The sequence below is a fragment of the Orcinus orca genome, chromosome 19 (assembly GCF_937001465.1).
Source record: "Orcinus orca chromosome 19, mOrcOrc1.1, whole genome shotgun sequence".
Lineage (NCBI taxonomy): Eukaryota > Metazoa > Chordata > Mammalia > Artiodactyla > Delphinidae > Orcinus > Orcinus orca.
This window is the reverse complement of record NC_064577.1, coordinates 51,964,387-51,982,484: the sequence shown is the minus strand read 5'-3', so window position 1 is coordinate 51,982,484 and position 18,098 is coordinate 51,964,387. Positions and strand designations below refer to the sequence as shown.

General features: G+C 47.2%; 1 protein-coding gene across 2 annotated transcripts; it reads right to left on the bottom strand.

Annotated features, from left to right (window-relative positions):
* Positions 1-6,562: 6,562 nt before the first annotated feature.
* Positions 6,563-8,205, bottom strand: LOC101270382 (heterogeneous nuclear ribonucleoproteins A2/B1-like). 2 transcript variants are annotated; one of them, XM_033431731.2, is made up of 2 exons: positions 7,433-8,204; positions 6,563-7,312 (listed from the first exon to the last, which is right to left on the bottom strand). In XM_033431731.2, exons 1-2 carry the CDS (start codon positions 8,151-8,153, stop codon positions 7,113-7,115), a joined length of 921 nt encoding a protein of 306 aa, XP_033287622.1. In that variant the 5' UTR covers positions 8,154-8,204; the 3' UTR covers positions 6,563-7,112. The 2 variants fall into 2 exon arrangements, with proteins under 2 accessions (XP_033287622.1, XP_033287621.1); XM_033431730.2 differs by having other exon boundaries at positions 6,563-8,205.
* Positions 8,206-18,098: the final 9,893 nt, after the last annotated feature.

Here is an 18,098-nt window from a genome sequence, read left to right as displayed (position 1 = left end):
TAGCCCCCGCTCGCCACAACTAGAGAAAGCCTGCCCGCAGCAATGAAGACCCAACACAGCCAAACATAAGTAAATAAAATAAATAAATTTATTTTTTAAAAAAACCTTGCAACTCTCACGTTATGCATTTTTTTTTAAGTCTACAGGCTCAAGAGGTTAAATAAGCTGCCTGAGGTCACACAGCTTGTAGCTGCAGACAACTTGGTCTCACACTCAGGCGTGCCTGGTTTTTCAGCTCATGCTCTCATGCAGGCACAGTAAGGAGTTCCCCTTTGGCCTAAGAACAGGATTTGGTGTTGGCCCAGTATCAATGATCTACGTAGGCCAGCCATGGGCCTTGCCCCTGGGTGCAGGGCAGGCAGGGCCAGGAAGCAAAGGGGTCCAGGTTTCGGAGCCCAGGGCCAAAGCTGGTGGCTGCGAGGGTGGCAGCCCTCCCCCAGCCCTGTTCCTGCTTGATGTAGGCTGCAGCTTTGCCATCGCAGAATATGCAGCTAATTATAACCAAACAATGAGCAATCGCAGCCTGCTGGTGGTTTAGCTCTCATTAGAGGCCTGGCAGGCTTTTCGTCAGGACTTCCCTGCCTCTTGAAGGCAGTGGCAGGAGCTCTGGGCTCCAGCTCCCTCCCCGCTTTCTGCTCCCTCCTCTTTGAGCTAGGTGAGCTAGGTCGGTCTAATTCGGTGAGTGTTTCCTTAGCTTCTGAGGCGTGCAGGCTGTGTTCAGTGCTGCAGGGCGGGTATCTGAAGCAGAACTTTGTCCCTGCCTTCAGTGAGCTCACCATTCTCCCAGCAGTCTATTGATCAGAATCAGAAAAACCAGACCCATTTGAGCCTGGCAGAGAGCAGGGAGGTTTTGGACAGCTTTGTGTCCTCGGCTGCTTCCCTCTGAGGCCCTTTCTTGGGCATGGTGAGAATTTATTTCTGACCTTTAATAATGTGGGGTACAAAAGCGCTTGCTCTGTATAAATGATCTCGAATGGTGCTCATTTTTACAGGATGTCACAGGGAGAGGAACTCTTTCCAAATCTTGGGACATGTAAACCTGGGCCAACAAGAGAGACGCATAAAGTCACTATAAACCTTGGAACCCAGGAGAGTTTCCCAAATGCCTCTTTTTTTTTTTTGGCTGCTTGCATAGCTTGCAGGATCCTAGCTCCCCGACCAGGGATTGAACCCCTGTCCTTGGCAGTGAGGAGTCCTAACCACCAGGGAATTCCCTCAAATGCCTATTTTAAGGGCTTTGGGAAGGGTATCAGGAAATAGTCTCAGATTGTAGAGAATCTGCTTCTGAGAAAAGGTACACTGGTTACTGTTCCTGGGCCAAACTTCAGAGTCCTTCAGGTTTATCTTTTGCCTCTTCAGCCCTCTTCACCCTTCCTGACATCTAACTTCCTTCAAGTGTACTCTGGGGACCATTCTTCCTGCTTCCATATTAGGGCTTCCTTATCTGCTATCAACCAATCACATTAAGGTCTTAGTTGAAAATCTGTCAAGATGGTATCCCTCCAGGAACCATCATAAACATGAGGGATACTTGGTCTGGATCACTGAGGAATCCCTAATGCCTCCCTGGCAGAATGCCTGCTCAGAGGAGTAGAACATGGTCCATAGCTGCAGGGTGAATGAGTGAGAAGCTGGGAGGGACAAGAAAGGGCATCTGGTCTTCATTTTCCAGGTGAAGGCCTAAGGCCCAGAGGTAGAGTGACAAACTGTCTCAGTTTGCCCAGGAATGAGGGATTTCCATGACATGGGACTTTCAGTTTTAAAACCAGACAGGTGGATCACCCTATAAGGAGTGGTGATGAGTAAACCCATGTGGACAAAGTAGGAAGGAAAGAGGACTTGGTCAGATTTTGTTCAGCAGAAAGATGGGAAGCATCCAGAGGCCTGCAGGAAGGCAATTCTTAAAAGAAGAAATAGATATGGCCAATAAACACATTTAAACAGTTTGAAATTACTGGTAATATCAAAATACAAACTAAAGCAATTTTCACCTATTTGTCAAAGATTTAAAACTATATAGGGAATTCCCTGGCGGTCCAGTGGTTAGGACTCTGCGCTTTCACTGTGGAGGGCTCAGGTTCAATTCCTGGTCGGGGAACTAAGATCCTGCAAGCTGCGCAGCGTGGCCAAAAAAACCCCACACACCCACACACACTCACACACACACACACACACACACTGAGAAGCCAAGACTCATTCACTGTTGGTGGAAATATAAACTGTTTCATTTGTTCTGGAGGGCAATTTGTTAAAAAATGTTTTTAAGATATCCATGCCCTTAGACCAAGTAATTGCATTTCTTAGAATCTGGTCTTAAGGAAATAATCAGAGATATGATCAAGGTTTGAGTACTTATGTGTTCATGACAGCTTCATAACAAAGTCAGGTTGAAGACAACCTAAAATTTCTCCTTGGGAGGCCAAATGAAAAAAACAAATTCTTTTTGATTTTTATGTATTTATATTTTAATATTTATTTATTTGGTTGCTTCGGGTCTTAGTTGTGGCAGGCGGGCTCCTCAGTTGCGACTCACTAGCTCCTTAGTTGCAGCATGCATGTGGGATCTAGCTTCCGGACCAGGGATCGAACCCGGGCCCCCTGCATGGGGAGCGTGTAGTCTTAACCACTGCGACGCCAGGGAAGTCCCTCCTTTTTATTTTTAAGCAAAGCAATTCAACTCTCCTTTCGTTCTGCCCTCTACTTTCAGATTATGCCTAAAAGCCTATATTTTAGACTCAAACAATTCCTTCCAAGGAGGAATTTTGCCATTGGCCCTTTAAATATTGTTTCCAGCCACTCTTGGCTTTCACTGGTCACATAGTCTACCCCAGAACGTTTTCAGTTCTAAATAACAGAAACCAACTCATATTGTCTCAAGAAGGAGAAGAAAAGAATGGTAGCAGATATTGTTAGATGTGGGGGACCCAGGCAAAACTGACCAATGGAGCCTCAGGGAGGGTTCACTTAAGACCTTCTGAGATCGGCTCTTTCTCTCATTTAACATGACTCTGAGTCTGAGTCCCTCACCCTGGCTCTTACTAGCTGTGTGACCATAAGCAAGTTACTTAACCTCTCTGTACCTCAGTGGCTTCATCTATAACAAGGAATTATTAATACCTTACATAGCACTTATTATGAGGCAGGCTGTGGTATAATAAAATATATTTGGTCTTTGTCCTTGGTTCTGGCACAGAGCTCCTAAAACTCATGGAATTTCCGGAGTGATAGTAGTGTCTTTTGTTATCCATAATGAGCTCTTTTGGACCACACCAGAGTTTATGCTAATGAGATGACTCAGGGTGAAGCCCCTAGATAGCTTCAGGATGGAGGAGGTTGGCCGCAAGAAAGACCTAACAGGTAAATTTAGAGGATGGGAACTTTCAATCCCATCCCCCAATTTCTGGAGAAAGAGGAGGTCCCAAGACTGTTCAACATAAAAACTCTTGAACTGCAAGATTCGAAGAGCTTCTGGGTTGGTGAATAACACATGCACACGCAGGAAGGGTGAGGCATCCCAACTCCACAGGACAGAGGTTCTTGCATCAGGACCCTTCCTGACCTACCCTGTGTACCTCTTCATCCAGCTGTTCATTTGTGTTCTTTGCTCAATAAGTGTAAGTACAGTGTTATCCTGAGTTCTGTGAGTCACTCTAGCATCCATACACTTGGCATCATTCCTGCACCCTTCAATGCCTATTAGATGATCTACCTTTCCATTAATTAATCTCCTCCCACCTCAGTCACCTACTTCTGTCATCTTATCCTAGATCTTGTCACCAGCACCAACTGTGCCAAGTCCAAAAAATCTTCATTTCAAGCCGCTCTCTCTGGCCACTACCTCATATCTGTTCAATTTGTTTCCCGCTCCGAGATTCTTCCACCCCTTCAGTGACCTCTCTTCCATTCAGTGATTCTCTAGTTCATTCATTCATCCCTCTAGACCATCAGTTCTCTCCCTTCTCAGCTTAGAGTTCATGGTCCATCACAAGAAACTCACTTGCATATATCTTTGTCCTTTGTAATGACATTAAAATATGTCTGCAAGTTCTTTGACACTTGTGTTAGTCTCCTTGGGCTGCCATAACAAAATATCATAGAGTGAGTGGCTTAAACAACAGAAATTAATTTATTCACTATTTTGGAGGCTAGAAGTCTAAGATCAAAGTTCTGGTCAATTCAGTTTCTGGTAAGGGCTCTCTTCTCGGCTTGAAGCAGCAGCGAGCTGAGTCTCTTCTTTTTTCTAATCACTAAGAAAATGTTAAATCTTTTTTTTTTTCATTGTTAATTTAGTTCTAAATATATTTCTTTTTAAAAAAATTTTTATTTTATACTGGAGTATAGTTGATTAACAATGTTGTGTTAGTTTCAGGTGTACAGCAGAGTGATTTAGTTATACGTATATGTGTATCTACTCTTTTTCAAATTCTTTTCCCATTTAGGTTATTATAGAGTATTGAGCAGCTGTGTCTCTTCTTATAAAGACATAATCCTATCAGATCACAGTCCCATCTTCATGATCTCATATAACCTTAATAACTTCCTTCAAGGCCCATCTCCTAATATAGCTATACTGGAAGTTTAAAGCTTCAACATACAAATTTTGGGGTGACACAAATATTCAGTTCATAACAACACTTCTCCCTTCATAAGGTGGAGTCTAATTCCCCTCCCCTTGAACATGGGCTGAACTTGGTGACTTGCTTCTAACAAATAGAATGTGGCCAAGCAATCCATTGTGACCTGAGTCTAGGTCAGAAAAAGATAGCTTCATCTTAGTTCTCCCTCTTGGATTGCTATCTCTGTGAGAAGTCGTATGTCACGTTGTGAGGACGCACGAACACCCTGTGCAGAAGCTCACATGAAGAGGAACTGAATCCGTTTGCCAACAACCACCTCTGGTTTGCCAGTCACGTACGTGAGCCATGGTGGAAGCAGAGTCTCCAGCCCCAGTCAAGCTTTCAGATGACCGTCGCCCTGATAACATTTTGACTGCATCCTCATGACAGACCCCAGAACTGCCCAGCCATGATGCTTCCAAATTCTAAGTTCTATCTCTCAAAAACTGTGAGATAATAAATGTCTATGTTTTAAACCACTAAGTGTTGGGAACATTTTTTTAACAGCAATTGATAACTAATACAACCACCTTGACCTTCTTCCCTCCCAACCTGTGGGCCTAGCAAAGCCCCAACACTAGTCAAATCTAACTTTCATCTATCCCGCGCTTGTACTCCAGCTGCCGAAAGTGGCTGGAGGAAAACACATGACTGTGCTGAACGGTCTCCCTTTAAAATCATGGCCTTTAACCTCAGGAGGACCATATTGTTGCCCAGCAATCCTACAATCTCTCCCCAGGCAAGTCACTCTCCTACTTTTTGTGATAACTGTATCACACTCCTCCCTTCCCAGGCCTTCACACAACTATCCCTGTTTCTCACTTTCAGCCAATGATAGCATTTTTTTTCCCCACTGAGAAAATAGAAGAAATCAGAAAAAAACAAAACAAAACCTTACCATCCCACCACCAAAAATACCAACCTCCAGTATCCAGGTCCTTTTACTCTGCCTCCATCCTCTTATGATGAATGGACCATCCATGCATCTATCTGAGGCCAGGTCCCCCCCCCCCCCCCATTGTGTACTGGATCCCTTCCCTTCCTGCTTATTCAAAGGTATCACTCCAGCAATTATCTGCTCTCTCATATGCATTGTCAAATTTTCTCTCTCTAGTGCACCATATCCATTAGCATACTAAATGGGATATAACTCTCATCTTTAAAAAAAGAATCCTAGACCCTACTTTCCCCTCCAGTTACCTCACCATTTGCCTGCTAATCATTCAGAGCAAAATTTAAAAACATTATCTGGACTGTTTCTATTTCCTCACCTCCTATTCTTTGTCACACACCCTCCAATCAGGCTTGTGTCCCTATCATGACAGTAAAACCACATTTATCAAGGGACTTCTATGATGACAGATTCAATGGTCAATTCTCCATTCTTATTTGACCCATCCGCAACAGTTTAAGTCGTCTGGTCACTCACTTCTTGAAACAATTTCTCAGTTGCTTCCAAACACCTGAGTTTTCCGATCTTCCGCCTACGTCACCAGCTGTTCCTTTTCCATGTTCTTTCCTGGATTCACTTTTTCCCCCTTTCACAAGCTCTAAGATTGGAGCGTCCCTGGGCTCAGTTCTTGTCTATCCTCACCCCTCCTCTCTTTCCTGCCCTGTTCTCTTCTCTGCTCAGTCCTTCCTCCTGGGTGTCTTATCTAGCCCATGGCTTTCAGCACCATCCATAATGCTGCAGACTCCCTGTTTATATCTCTAATCCAGAGCCTCTCCCCTGAGCCCAGGATGAATAAAGGCAACGTGTGTCTTCAACTTCCTCCCCTTTTGCCATGTTTCTCCCCACCTCTGTGGTTTCACTTTCTTCTCATATTCAGTTTATTCCTACTCCAGGGTAACTGGTAGGATTAAAGCATTAACTAGTGTTCAGCAGTGCCTTGCACATAATGGAAATATTCTTCAAATGTAACTCAATGTCTCCCTTCAGGGCAATATTTTTTCCTTTAGAATTATTTTATTAAATCATAAATGTACAACAGCTTCTTAACTCTACACACGCACTTAAATTTTTTTTAAAGGAAAAACGTTACGTCTTATTACACCAGCTTTTCAAAACTTTGAGAAAAATCTTAAAAAAGGTTTCACATGTCACTTGAAACTTACAAATTTAACATTATCAAAGAAGGAATGCTTCTACACGCTTACAAAGACCACTAGAAAGAAACAACAATTAAAAAAGCTAAGAAACTGTCTCAAAGGCATTTTTTTTTTTTTACAATCCTTCCTCCACAGTAAGGTAATGTTATTAAATAATGTTAAATAATTAAACATTATTAAATTAAATAATGTTATTAAATAAATTAAATTCACAAAATGGCTCTCTGCATCTGCTCTGGTGTCTTCTGCCGTATCACTGCATATTTAGGCATGACTGAGATAAGAGTTTCCTTAACATTGTTATTTCGATAACCTGAAGCTGTTCTGTTACCTCTGGGCTCTCATCCTCTCCCATTTATACAGTGAAGCCCATGGTAAATAGGAAGATCAATATCGTCTTCTCCCTCCATACCCCCCACTTCCTCCACCTGGACCATAGTTTCCTCCACCTGGACCATAGTTTCCTTCACCATACGGTCCTCCCATGTTTCTGCTACCACCAAAGTGTCCACTCTTCATTGGACCGTAGTTAGAAGGTTGCTGGTTATAATTTCCAAAATCATTATAATTTCCACTTCCATAATTTCCTCCTCCATACTTGTCATAACCACCTCTGCAGCCCCCACCCTGGTTGCCATATCCAGGTCCTCCACCACCATATCTTCCTCTTCCTCCTCCATAACCAGGGCTACCTCCAAAATTGCCACCTCCAGGTCCTCCTCCATACCCATTATAGCCAACTCCAAATCCACGACCACTTCCATATCCATCAGATCCTCCTCTGAAGTTACTTCCTGGTCCTGGTCCAAAATTTCCACCACCACCACGAGAATCTCCAAAACCAAAGTTGCCTCCTCTTCCACTTCTAGAACTTTGGACTTCCTGCATTTCTTGTCTAGATAAAGCCTTCTTTACTTTTGCATTATGACCATTGATAGGATGGTATTTCTGCAACACAAGCTTATCCACAGGATCATGGTCATCAAAAGTAACAAACCCAAAGCCTCTTTTCTTTCCAGACTGCCTATCGGTAATTATCTCAACGGCATAAATTTTTCCATATTCCTCAAAGTAATCTCTAAGATGATGTTCCTCAGTATCTTCTTTAATTCCACATACAAACAGCTTCTTCACAGTGACATGAGCCCCTGGCTTTCCAGATTCCTCTCTTGCAACAGCACGTTTTGGCTCAACCACTTTCCCATCAATTGAATGAGGTCTTGCAGCCATGGCGGCATCCACCTCAGCCATGGATGAAAAAGTTACAAAACCAAATCCTCTAGATCTTTTGCTTGCAGGATCCCTCATTACCACACAATCTGTAAGTTTTCCCCACTGCTTGTAGTAGTTCCTCAAACTTTCTTCTGTAGTTTCAAAGCTCAAGCTACCAATAAAGAGTTTACGGAATTGCTCCTCTTCTCTCTCCATCGCGGACTCAGTCGCTTCAGCCCGATTTCCCGCAGCCGAGCGAGATGAGATCTCCGCGGACGCACACGAACCGGACTCGTCCTGGCGCTGTAGTGAGAACTGCCGCTGGTCCTGGCGCTGTAGTGAGAACTGCCGCTGGTCGAGAAACGACACCGCTAGGAGCACCTCCACTCTGGACTCGGCGCTGCTGCTGCTGCCGCTAGAACCGCTGCCGCCGCTTTTCTAGAACTTTCCCCCGACTAACGCCTCCTCCCCTACGTCAGGTCGTTGCGTAAACGGCCTAACCGCAGCCAATAGCGGGAACGCCCTACGACCTCCTTGCGCCAAGTACGTGCCCCTCCCCCTTGCGGCCAGTCCAGGGCAATATTTACATTTGGCCTAAAGGTGAAGTTATACCTCTTTACTGATGAAATTTCAGATACGGGCAGACGTGGTTTCATCCTAATCAGGCCTGGGATGGAAGTGGGGGATGTGTGTGGATTTTTTGGAGTGAGAGGCTTTTTCAGAGTAGCTCAGATCATGTTGATCGCTGACTCAGTCTTTCTGTGATATGTACTTGGCATTCTTCTATCTTTTTTGGTCTTCTTGTGGTCAGGATAAGGTAAACTGGCTGGGGAGTGCAGCAAAGTTCCACCTGAATTTTAGTGGTTCCTGTCTGGTTAGGGTAGTCCCATAGTTAGATCACGATAGTGACAAGCTGTGGATTCATTTTCCACTGAGCTTTTCAGAGAGACACTGTTCTTCAGCCACTGACTAAATCCTTAACTTGGCCAAAAATGGTAGATATTCCAGACCAAAGATGCAAGTTAGACCTTGACATTTGGCTGAATTATTATTATTATTATTTTTTCTTTCTTCCCTGTATGCGGGCCTCTCACTGTTGTGGCCTCTCCCGTTGCGGAGCACAGCCTCCGGTCACGCAGGCTCAGCGGCCATGGCTCACGGGCCCAGCCGCTCCACGGCCTGTGGGATCTTCCCGGACCGGGGCACGAACCCATGTCCCCTGCATCGGCAGGCGGACTCTCAACCACTGCGCCACCAGGGAAGCCCTGGCTGAATTATTGTTGAAAGTTTTACATGTCAGAACCTCCATAAATAAGAATGTAATGCTTCCTCCCTCCCCTCTCCACTTCACAACGATAAGGTGAGACTCCAGGAGGTAACAAGTCTGTGAAAGTCAGGGGCACTGAATCAGTCCACATCCTGTCACTCCAGGCAGTGAGGATAGCTGGATGAAGGAGCTGTTTACAGGGTTCAGACAAGTGACAAGGGTGAGGATGCCAGGGAAGGTGGTAACGAGTCCCAGGGACCAACAGCTACAGGGACTCGCTACTGCCTCCAGGCTGAAGGGGAAAGTGGGAGTAGTGACCAGAGCCCAGGGGCAGCTGCAGCTAGGAGAGGGCCTGGGATGGGAGTCAAAGCCAGCCGTCAGCCCAGCAGCGGGGGATCTGGCAGAATAAACATCCCAACCTCCTGCTTCCCATCTCTTGTCAATACCTCCCATTGGCCAAACCCAACCAGGAGCCAGACAGCCAGGGAGCCTCTAGGTATAGACCACACAGGTCGGCCTCCTGGATCTCAGAGCAGGGTCGAGAAGGCTGGAGAGTGGAGCTGGAGGAGCCAGTGGAGAATATCCTGCGGACTTGTTCCGAGTAACAACCACAGGAGTAGAAGATATGAGAAGGCAATGTTCTCCAGGTGGACGGTTCATGACCGCCACCCCCCCATCCCCAACAGCCAAAACCACTAAAGCTGATGTCCTACTTCCAGATGGGGTATGTGATGTTGATTTTATGTGTCAACTTGACTGGGCTAAGGGATGCCCAGATAGCCAGTAAAACATTATTTCTGGGTGTGTCTGTGAGGATGTTTCTGGAAGAGATTAGTATTTAGAATCAGTAGACTGAGTAAAGAAGATCTGCCCTCATCAGTGTGGGTGGGCATCATGCAGCCCAAGGAGGGCCCGAATAAAGCAAAAAGGTGGAGGAAAGTTGAATTCCCCACTCTGTTCTTGAGCTGGGATGTCCAACTTCTCCTGCCCTCAGACATAGGAATTCCTGGCTCTTGGGTCTTCGGACTCCAGGACTTATACCAGTGGCTCCCTGGATTCTCTGGCCTTTGGACTTGGACTGACAGCATCTAGCCTTCCTGGTTTTTGAGCTTGCAGACGGCAGATCATGCAAATTCTTGGCCTCCATAACCATGTGAGCCAATTCCTACAATAAATCTCATATATATATATATGTAAATCTCATATATATATATATCTCATATATATATTATATATATATGAGATATATATATATCATATATATATATGGTATATATATATATATCCTAATATATATATATATATAAGGATTTATATATATATATATATATATAAATCCTAATAAACCCTATGGGCTCTTTCCCTGGAATACATCGCACTAGAATAATTTATATGTATATGAGACTGGAAGTCTGTTTCCCCAATGATGCTTATGTGACAGGGACAAGGTTTATTGAAGTGTGTGAGTACTCTAAGAAGAGTTCTGGCTCAACTTTGATAAAGATCTTTTGGGATGTAGAACTTCGAGAATGAGTGGGAAGAGAGCCCAGAGGAAATGGAACAGGACCTAACACAAGAGATTAAATCACCCTCCATAATAAAAAGCTCCAGGGACTTCCCTGGTGGTGCAGTGTTTAAGAATCTGCCTGCCAGTGCCAGGGACACAGGTTCGAGCCCTGGTCCAGGAAGATCCCACATGCCGCGGAGCAACTAAGCCCGTGCGCCACAACTACTGAGCCTGCGCTCTAGAGCCCGCGAGCCGCAACTACTGAAGCCCGTGCGCCTAGAGCCCGTGCTCCGCAGCAGGAGAAGCCACCGCAATGAGAAGCCCGTGCACTGCAACGAAGCGTAGCCCCCACTCCGGCCGCAACCAGAGAAAGCCAGCCCACAGCAATGAAGACCCAATGCAGCCAAAAATAAATAAATAAATAAGTAAAAATCAATTAAAACAAAATAATAAAGAGATCCAAAAGAGGGGAGACATTTGGGTGCTGGAGAGAGCATGGGAGCTTTTGACATACAAAATTCTCTTGAGTAGCTAGGGATGTGACAGAATTAGGGAGGAGAAAAGGGGGCTTTAGAAAAACTTTGCAAAGTGTTTATATCTCTTCAAAAGATTTAAATAAATAATTGGATTTTTTTTTAAAAAACATCACTTTCAGTTGCTGAGCCATGTTTCTTTATATGAGCTCCAAACAGTGCCAGAGCCACATGGGACCTGAAGTTTTGGAGTTACACTAACAGACCTTCTGGATGGTTCTGGCAATAGAGGACTGGCCCAAAACCACTCCACATACCACATTCTCCATCCTCTGTGATGTAGCACAGAATCCTGGGAACTTCTGAGGACTCAGCTTCATTCCAAGCTGTCGTACCTTACACAGGATCACTGGAAAAGTGAAGGGATGACCATTTCACTCTTTTTGTAGAGAGGCCAGAGAGGATAAACACGTCGTTCATGATCATCCAAGCTTTCTAAGGAGGAAAGAGGCATAACCCCAGCTCCCTGACTCCCTGTGTGGCCCTCATTCCACTCAGCTGACTGGCTGCAGATTCCGTTGCCTTACCTTTCTAGACAGTGAAAATCCATCTCCTCTTTCCTTCCTGAGAAGACCCAGGCTTTTGCCCAGGGTCTGTGTGGGACAAAACCAGAGCCTGAGCTTTTATAAAATCATTTCTTTTGAGTCCTTCATTCCTTTCTTAAAAGCAGTTTAAATGGCAGAGGAGGCTAAGCCCAAGGGCTTGGAGGTCTGAGCACTGAGGCAAGCCATCTGTACCATGTTCTGAATTTCCCAGCCAGGCAGCACTCCAAGGACAGAGGCTCTGATCAGGATGGGATGTTTCCCAACGTGGGCTAATGAGATGTGGGGACACATTGACTGAGGGGTTCTGGAAAGAAGCTTCCACTTTCATTCATGGGAACTATCAAAAAAGCAGCTTACTCTCTCTCCCGAGAATGAATGAAGGTGCATAGAGCTTTGGTGGCTGCTGGCGACCGTGTTGCAACCTTGAAGGCTGTGAGTCTTAGGATGAAGTTGACACCGTGGAGGAGGGTGGAGAGACCAAAGGAAACAAGATAGAGCAAATGAATCAGACTTTGCATAAAGCCCAGCCACCTCAAACTTTTTTTTACTGTCACGGACTGGTAGATTCCTTTTATTGTTTAAGTCAGTCTGAGCTGTCTTCTGTTACTGCGATAAAGGTCATCCATCCTCCTGATACCTAACGGCAGCTCAGACTTTGTACTGCAGGCTCAGGAATGGAGAGGCACAGTCTGGTGTGAGATCCTGTCCTGACACAGTGATGTGTCACTGCGTCACTGGGTTTTGACCCTCTTTCTTGGGGAGGGAGGGAAGGTCAGGCAAGTTAATCTTGCAGCTCGGGGCGAGAGGGTAATGTGTTAGTCATTCAGCAAAGACGCAGCTGAAAGGAAGCCTCATGTGCTTGAACGTGACCCTCTGGAAGCTCAGAGGGCAGATCCAGGTGGGGCAGATGTTCTTTGCCTGGGGTTACTGGACTCCTAGGAAAGGCGCCAGAAAGTCCATGAAACCCTGAAACTGTATGGGAAATTTTGTGTGTGTACGTATTCACCAGGTTTTCAAAAGGAAAGTATCACTGCTCTATGTTTAAATGGTATAAAGCCCTCTAACGGCCCCCTGCCTGGGTTTCCCCTTGTTGTAAAGCAGGAGTGACTACTTCTCTTCCTTCTTACTCTCCAGGAGGGATCGTAGATGATAGATAAACCTATTAGATAGAAATTTAAAAAAAAAAACAATCAGGGACTGTGCCATGCTATTGGGAGAGGAGAGCAGGGGGCAAGTCCTGAAGAGAGAAACTCTATTCAGATGTGAAGACAGCCACGAGCTTAGGTGAAGGAGGGCAATGAAGATCAGTCCTGCCTTCTCTATAGGAAATCCAGGTACACAGATATACGTGACACGTACCCACGCAAGCCACACACCACGTGTGTGTATGTGATAACAGCATTTGCATTGTCTGATGGCTTTCAACGGGCATTTCCGTAACACTTGCCTCAGACAGATCATGGCACCTAGGTCTCACACACATGTTTCCCCCGGGGTTTAGAGAGTGCAGTGCCCAGGGTTCTTCAATAAATGGTAATGCTGCAACCCAAATTCAGGTGTTCTCTTTCCTCTCCTGGGGCTCTGTCCTCTACAGCAGTGGTTTCTAAACCTGACCGATCAGCAACAGCACCTGGATGCTACCCTACCATGTCCAATGTCTTGGGCTCGGCTCCAGCCCTAGAAACTTTGATTCAGTATGAATGGGGCAGGGCCTGTGTACCTGCATTTTTGGAAGCATCCCAGGTATATCTGAACATGACTTAGGTTTTTGGACCAATTGCTCTCTATAAAGAGCACTGTGTGTGTGCATGTGTGCATGCAGGTATGTGTGTGTATGTGTGTACACGCATGTGTCCTCTCACAAGCAGGCCTTGCAAACCTGTAAAGTAGGTAATATGTCTTGTATGCCTCTCATCTCCTCTTTCAGGGCTCTTCTACCAACCCTTCGGTCATCCTCCCCGATGTCTCACGGTTCTTTTGCTAACCCCTCATCCGATGGTAACTTAGTCCCTTTTAGGGGTTGGCACATTGTCACAGTAGACTCTTAGGGATGGATAATCACTCAAGTTCAAAAGTGGTAAATCTCTAGTGGTGGCATTTCAGGCTTTGGGACGGGCCAATGGATGTGGGAGATGTTTTAGGAGGAGAGATGTCTTATCACGCTGTGCGGTGGTTGCGTATTTGCCACGACAGCTCTCCACCACAGAACTCCCATGTGTATATCATACGCTTGCATGTATACTGTACAAATGTAGTACTCACAAAACTCTCAAAATAAAAAGCAAACACATATAACAAGCAGGTGGATTTTTAGAACATGCAACCTGTTTTAGGGAAAAAAAATTATGAAGGCATTTTCAGTGTTGAGTCTCGTCATAAGGCGTCCTCTCAGAGCTGGAAGAGAGGCATGCAGAAACACGAGTTTGTCATGGCAACGCCGACAGGGCTTCAGCAGAAGGATGCTCACAGGTGCAGCTTGGAATGGCACAGCCTCTCATGGCTTATTTACAACCCTGCACACGGAATGAATTCTCTTTCCCTGGTTCCTGGTCCCTGGAAAGTCAGCTGGCCTCCAGGGGCCTGGGGGCTTCTTACCAGAAAGGTGGCTGTGTTTTTCTGGGTGGTGGTATTCAGACCTCTGGAGCAGGGAATTGAGGGGGTCTTAGGATCAGGTTCACATCTGGGAGAAGGGCTCCTGGAGGGAGTAGAGAAAGGAAGGAGGGGAGGAAGGAGGGAAGGGAAACATACTGATTCTAAATGCTAAGCACTTCTAGTCTCAGAAGCTTCTAGCATCATCTTCATGTCTTTATCACCACCAGCTGTAACCCAGTCAGTTATGAAATGTTATTTCCATGTAACAGGGAAGGAAACAGAGTGGGAGCTTACACCTGCATCCTTGGGGAGACTAGGTGGCCGGGTGGTGTAAGGATTAAGAAGCTGACCCTGAACCCACCACTTCTGTTGATGCCAAAGCCCTCGAGCAGGGCACAAAGGCCTTCCCTTGACAGCAGAGAGAAAGCTGGGAAGGCAGTTCCTCCTGGGAGAGGCTGTGTAGCAACCATCCTTGGGTCTGTCAAGGGGTAGATGACTGACCACAGACCCTGTGCTGTGGGCACTGGGTCCCTGAAGATATGGGCTCTTTCTTCTTTTAGGCTGGGCCCCAGGAGTCCTGGCAGGAGCCAGAGAAAGCCATCAGCTGCTTTAGGGAGCCCATGGGCAGGACCTGAGAGGCTGTGGTGAGGACGGTTGGGAAAGGGAAAAGGTGGCTTCTGCCTAGAGGAAGTTTCCATTCGGTGGGGAAAGTGTTCCTTAGGGGCTCCCAATCCAATACAACAAGAGCTCTGCACACGAGGAGTCCAAGGGAGACAGAGGAAAGAAGGCACAGCCCATGCATTCCAAGGGCTCACAGTCTGGAGAGAGAGACCAGTTTCTTCCATCCTGGCCACAGCCTGTCCCACCCTGGACCGCGGCAAGAGCTGGGGTGAGATAGAGCCCCCCAGCCCTCTCCTGCACACCTGCACGGCCTCAAAGCATCCTCCTGCAGCCCTTTCTGTCAGAGCTGCCGCTCCCCACGCCCCCAAGCCCCCAGGCCTGCAGCTTTGGCCAGGCCCAGCAGCTCTGCTGGGAGGCTGGTTTGCAATCAGGGCTGCTCCGATCGGCCCACCTTTCCTTCCCCACCAGGAGCCTTGGGAGCTTGGGAGACATTCCAGCGCTGGCTCTGACATGAATTTGCTGCTCCGTGCGCCAGGCAATCAGAGCTGAGTCCTCTCCCTTTTCCCTTGGAGGTGTTGATAGTAACAGCAGAGCCGAGCTGCCAAGTTGGCAGGAGAGCAGAGCGACTGTGCACTGCGGATCGAGGGGGCGGGGAGCGGCAAGCCGGCGGAGGGCTGGGCCAGAGAGACAGTTTGTTTATCCTGAGATCGAAAGGGGTCCCTCCTGTCTGGCAGCCAGCACCTTGCACGAGGAGGGGAGACTACAGAAGAAGGTGGAGGCCCCAGGGGAGGCCTGGGACGGTGGTACGGGGTGAGCCATCTGGGAGGCTCCCAGGAGTGGGTGCTGCCACAGTCTGTGGGAGGGACCTTCTGGCTGGGCCCGAAGCCACCAGCCAGCCTGGTCCCCAGAGGGAGGATAGAGATCCACCTTTGTTTCTGCTGTGATGAAGCAGCTGTGGAGTTTCCAAACAGAAATGGACCTGGGGTGGGGAGCTGGGGAGCTGAAGCTGCTTCCCACCAAAGAGTACCTTAGGAGGGTACCCGTGCTGTCAATCAAACGGACCTGGGGCAAGTCATCTGACTTCTCTGAGCCTCAGAGCTGAGTATCTATATACTTCAGAGCTTTGTGTGAGGCTTCAACACAGCAGTAATAGCAATAACTTACCTACAGCTTACTGTACGGCAGACACTGTTTGAAGAGCTGTATGTCTGCGAATGTACTTAATCTTCCAATGACTTCATCAGGTGGGTGCTATTATTATTCCCATTTTATCAGTGAAGTAACTGAGGCCCAGAGAGGTTAAGTGACTTGCCCAAGGTCACAGAGCTGGTGAGTATCAAAGTTGGGCTTCAGCCCAGTCTTGTGTCACTTAGGCCATGTTCCCAGCCCTTACACAAAACTGCCTTCATAATGCAACGGAGTTCTCAGCGCGGTGCCTGGCACAGAGCAAGTGTTTGTAAATGTGATCTCTCACTGTGACTCCCCAAGAGCAGCTCCAGACAGGGGATCCAGGCTCCTGACACCCTCCACAGGGACTCCATGGGGCCCTAGGTCTGTCTTCCCTTCCATCTTTGGTCCGTACTACCTCGCCTATCCTAGGGGGGAAGATTCCTCCTTCGGCGTGAGAGCCGCTGGCCTTCCCTCTCCCCTCGTCCTGCCTGCCTGCCGCCTGCCCACCCGAGGCTGAGCAGAGCGGAGCGGAGCGGAGCAGAGGAATTCTCAGCTCCCTCTAGGTACCCTCAGCCTGCAAAGAAAACATAGTCTGCTGTGTCTGCTGCCAGCTCGTCTCTGGTGACAGCCATAACCCATTTGCTCAGCTCCAGCCCCAGCCTGTGTTGTGAGTAGAGCCGGGAGCTGGACCTCAGTCTCCTGCAGGAGATCCTGGGCCAATCACTTCAAGGCTCGGCCTTGGGGGCTGGTCAAAGGGAAAGGCAGACCAAAAGATTTCTTGAGGCCCTCTTGGCTCTAAGAGCTATCTATGCCTGAAGGTTGGTGTGCTGCGTTCACAGCCTGTTCCTAGGGTAGGAAGTCCATTGTGTAAACATGTTTCCCATACTTGACTGCCGTGGGGGAGGAGGGTCATTAGCGCCGCCTTGCAAATTAGTAACCAGCTTTCCAAGACAACTAAACTGTGATACCGGCCACCTCTTAGGAGATACCAGGGAATGAATCCTTTGCTACTTTCTGGGCAGCCAAATCTGCCTCCAGTCAGTCAGCTGTGACGTAGTCAAACCAGAGCCAAGAGCCTGGACTACTGACTGCTTCCCAGGCCTGAGTTCCCCCCTGGAACAATTAAACCGCAGCCATCATGGGGGAAAAGAACTGCAGAGCAGATGTCTCAAAACAACACTCTTCTGCTTATGTGCGCTGGGAAGCGTTGTGGGTACGTTCGCTACAGATTCACATCCTAACTGTTTCTTTCACGTAATGACTGCTGACAGGAGGAGACCAGGTGGGGTTGGGAAGCTGGGGCTGAAATTTTGCCATGGATAATTCAGGAGAAAATGAAATAGTCTACATTTTATACTTAGAACAGAGAAAGCAGGGATATGATGTCTGCTAGTTGGAAACCTTTAATTAAAGGAATGTTCAGTCCCCAGGGATCAGCTGGAGCACCGTGGCCAAGAATTATGAACAGAGAGGCTGTCACAACCCTATAATTCCCTTCTCTGCACTAACTGCTCCAGCAGCCCTTAGGCATCTTTAGGCCTGGGCCAGGGAGCTGGAGGGGAGACCAAGGCTCCGAAGCAGTAGACCGGTCCTGAGGTGTTGCAAGGTGCACCCAGAAGGCAGTCGCCCATCATCACACAGGGCTGACCACTGTCTTGGTTTCTGGGGTCCAAAATATCGAACTTGCTTTATTGGAGATTTGCTTCTTCCTAGGAGAAGAATATTCTTCTGTTGTAACAAAAGTCAGAGAGAGAAAGGGCTGCCTTGCAGTCAGCTTGCTGACATACATCGGTTCTGTAAAGTTACAAAGGTCTTTATCCATTGCTTCCAGAGATGCGTTTACTCTGTCCGACCCTGAGGGGCTCATATACAGTGGATGACAAAGAGTCTGGCGGGGCGCGGTATAGAGGGGAGACCCCAGAGGAG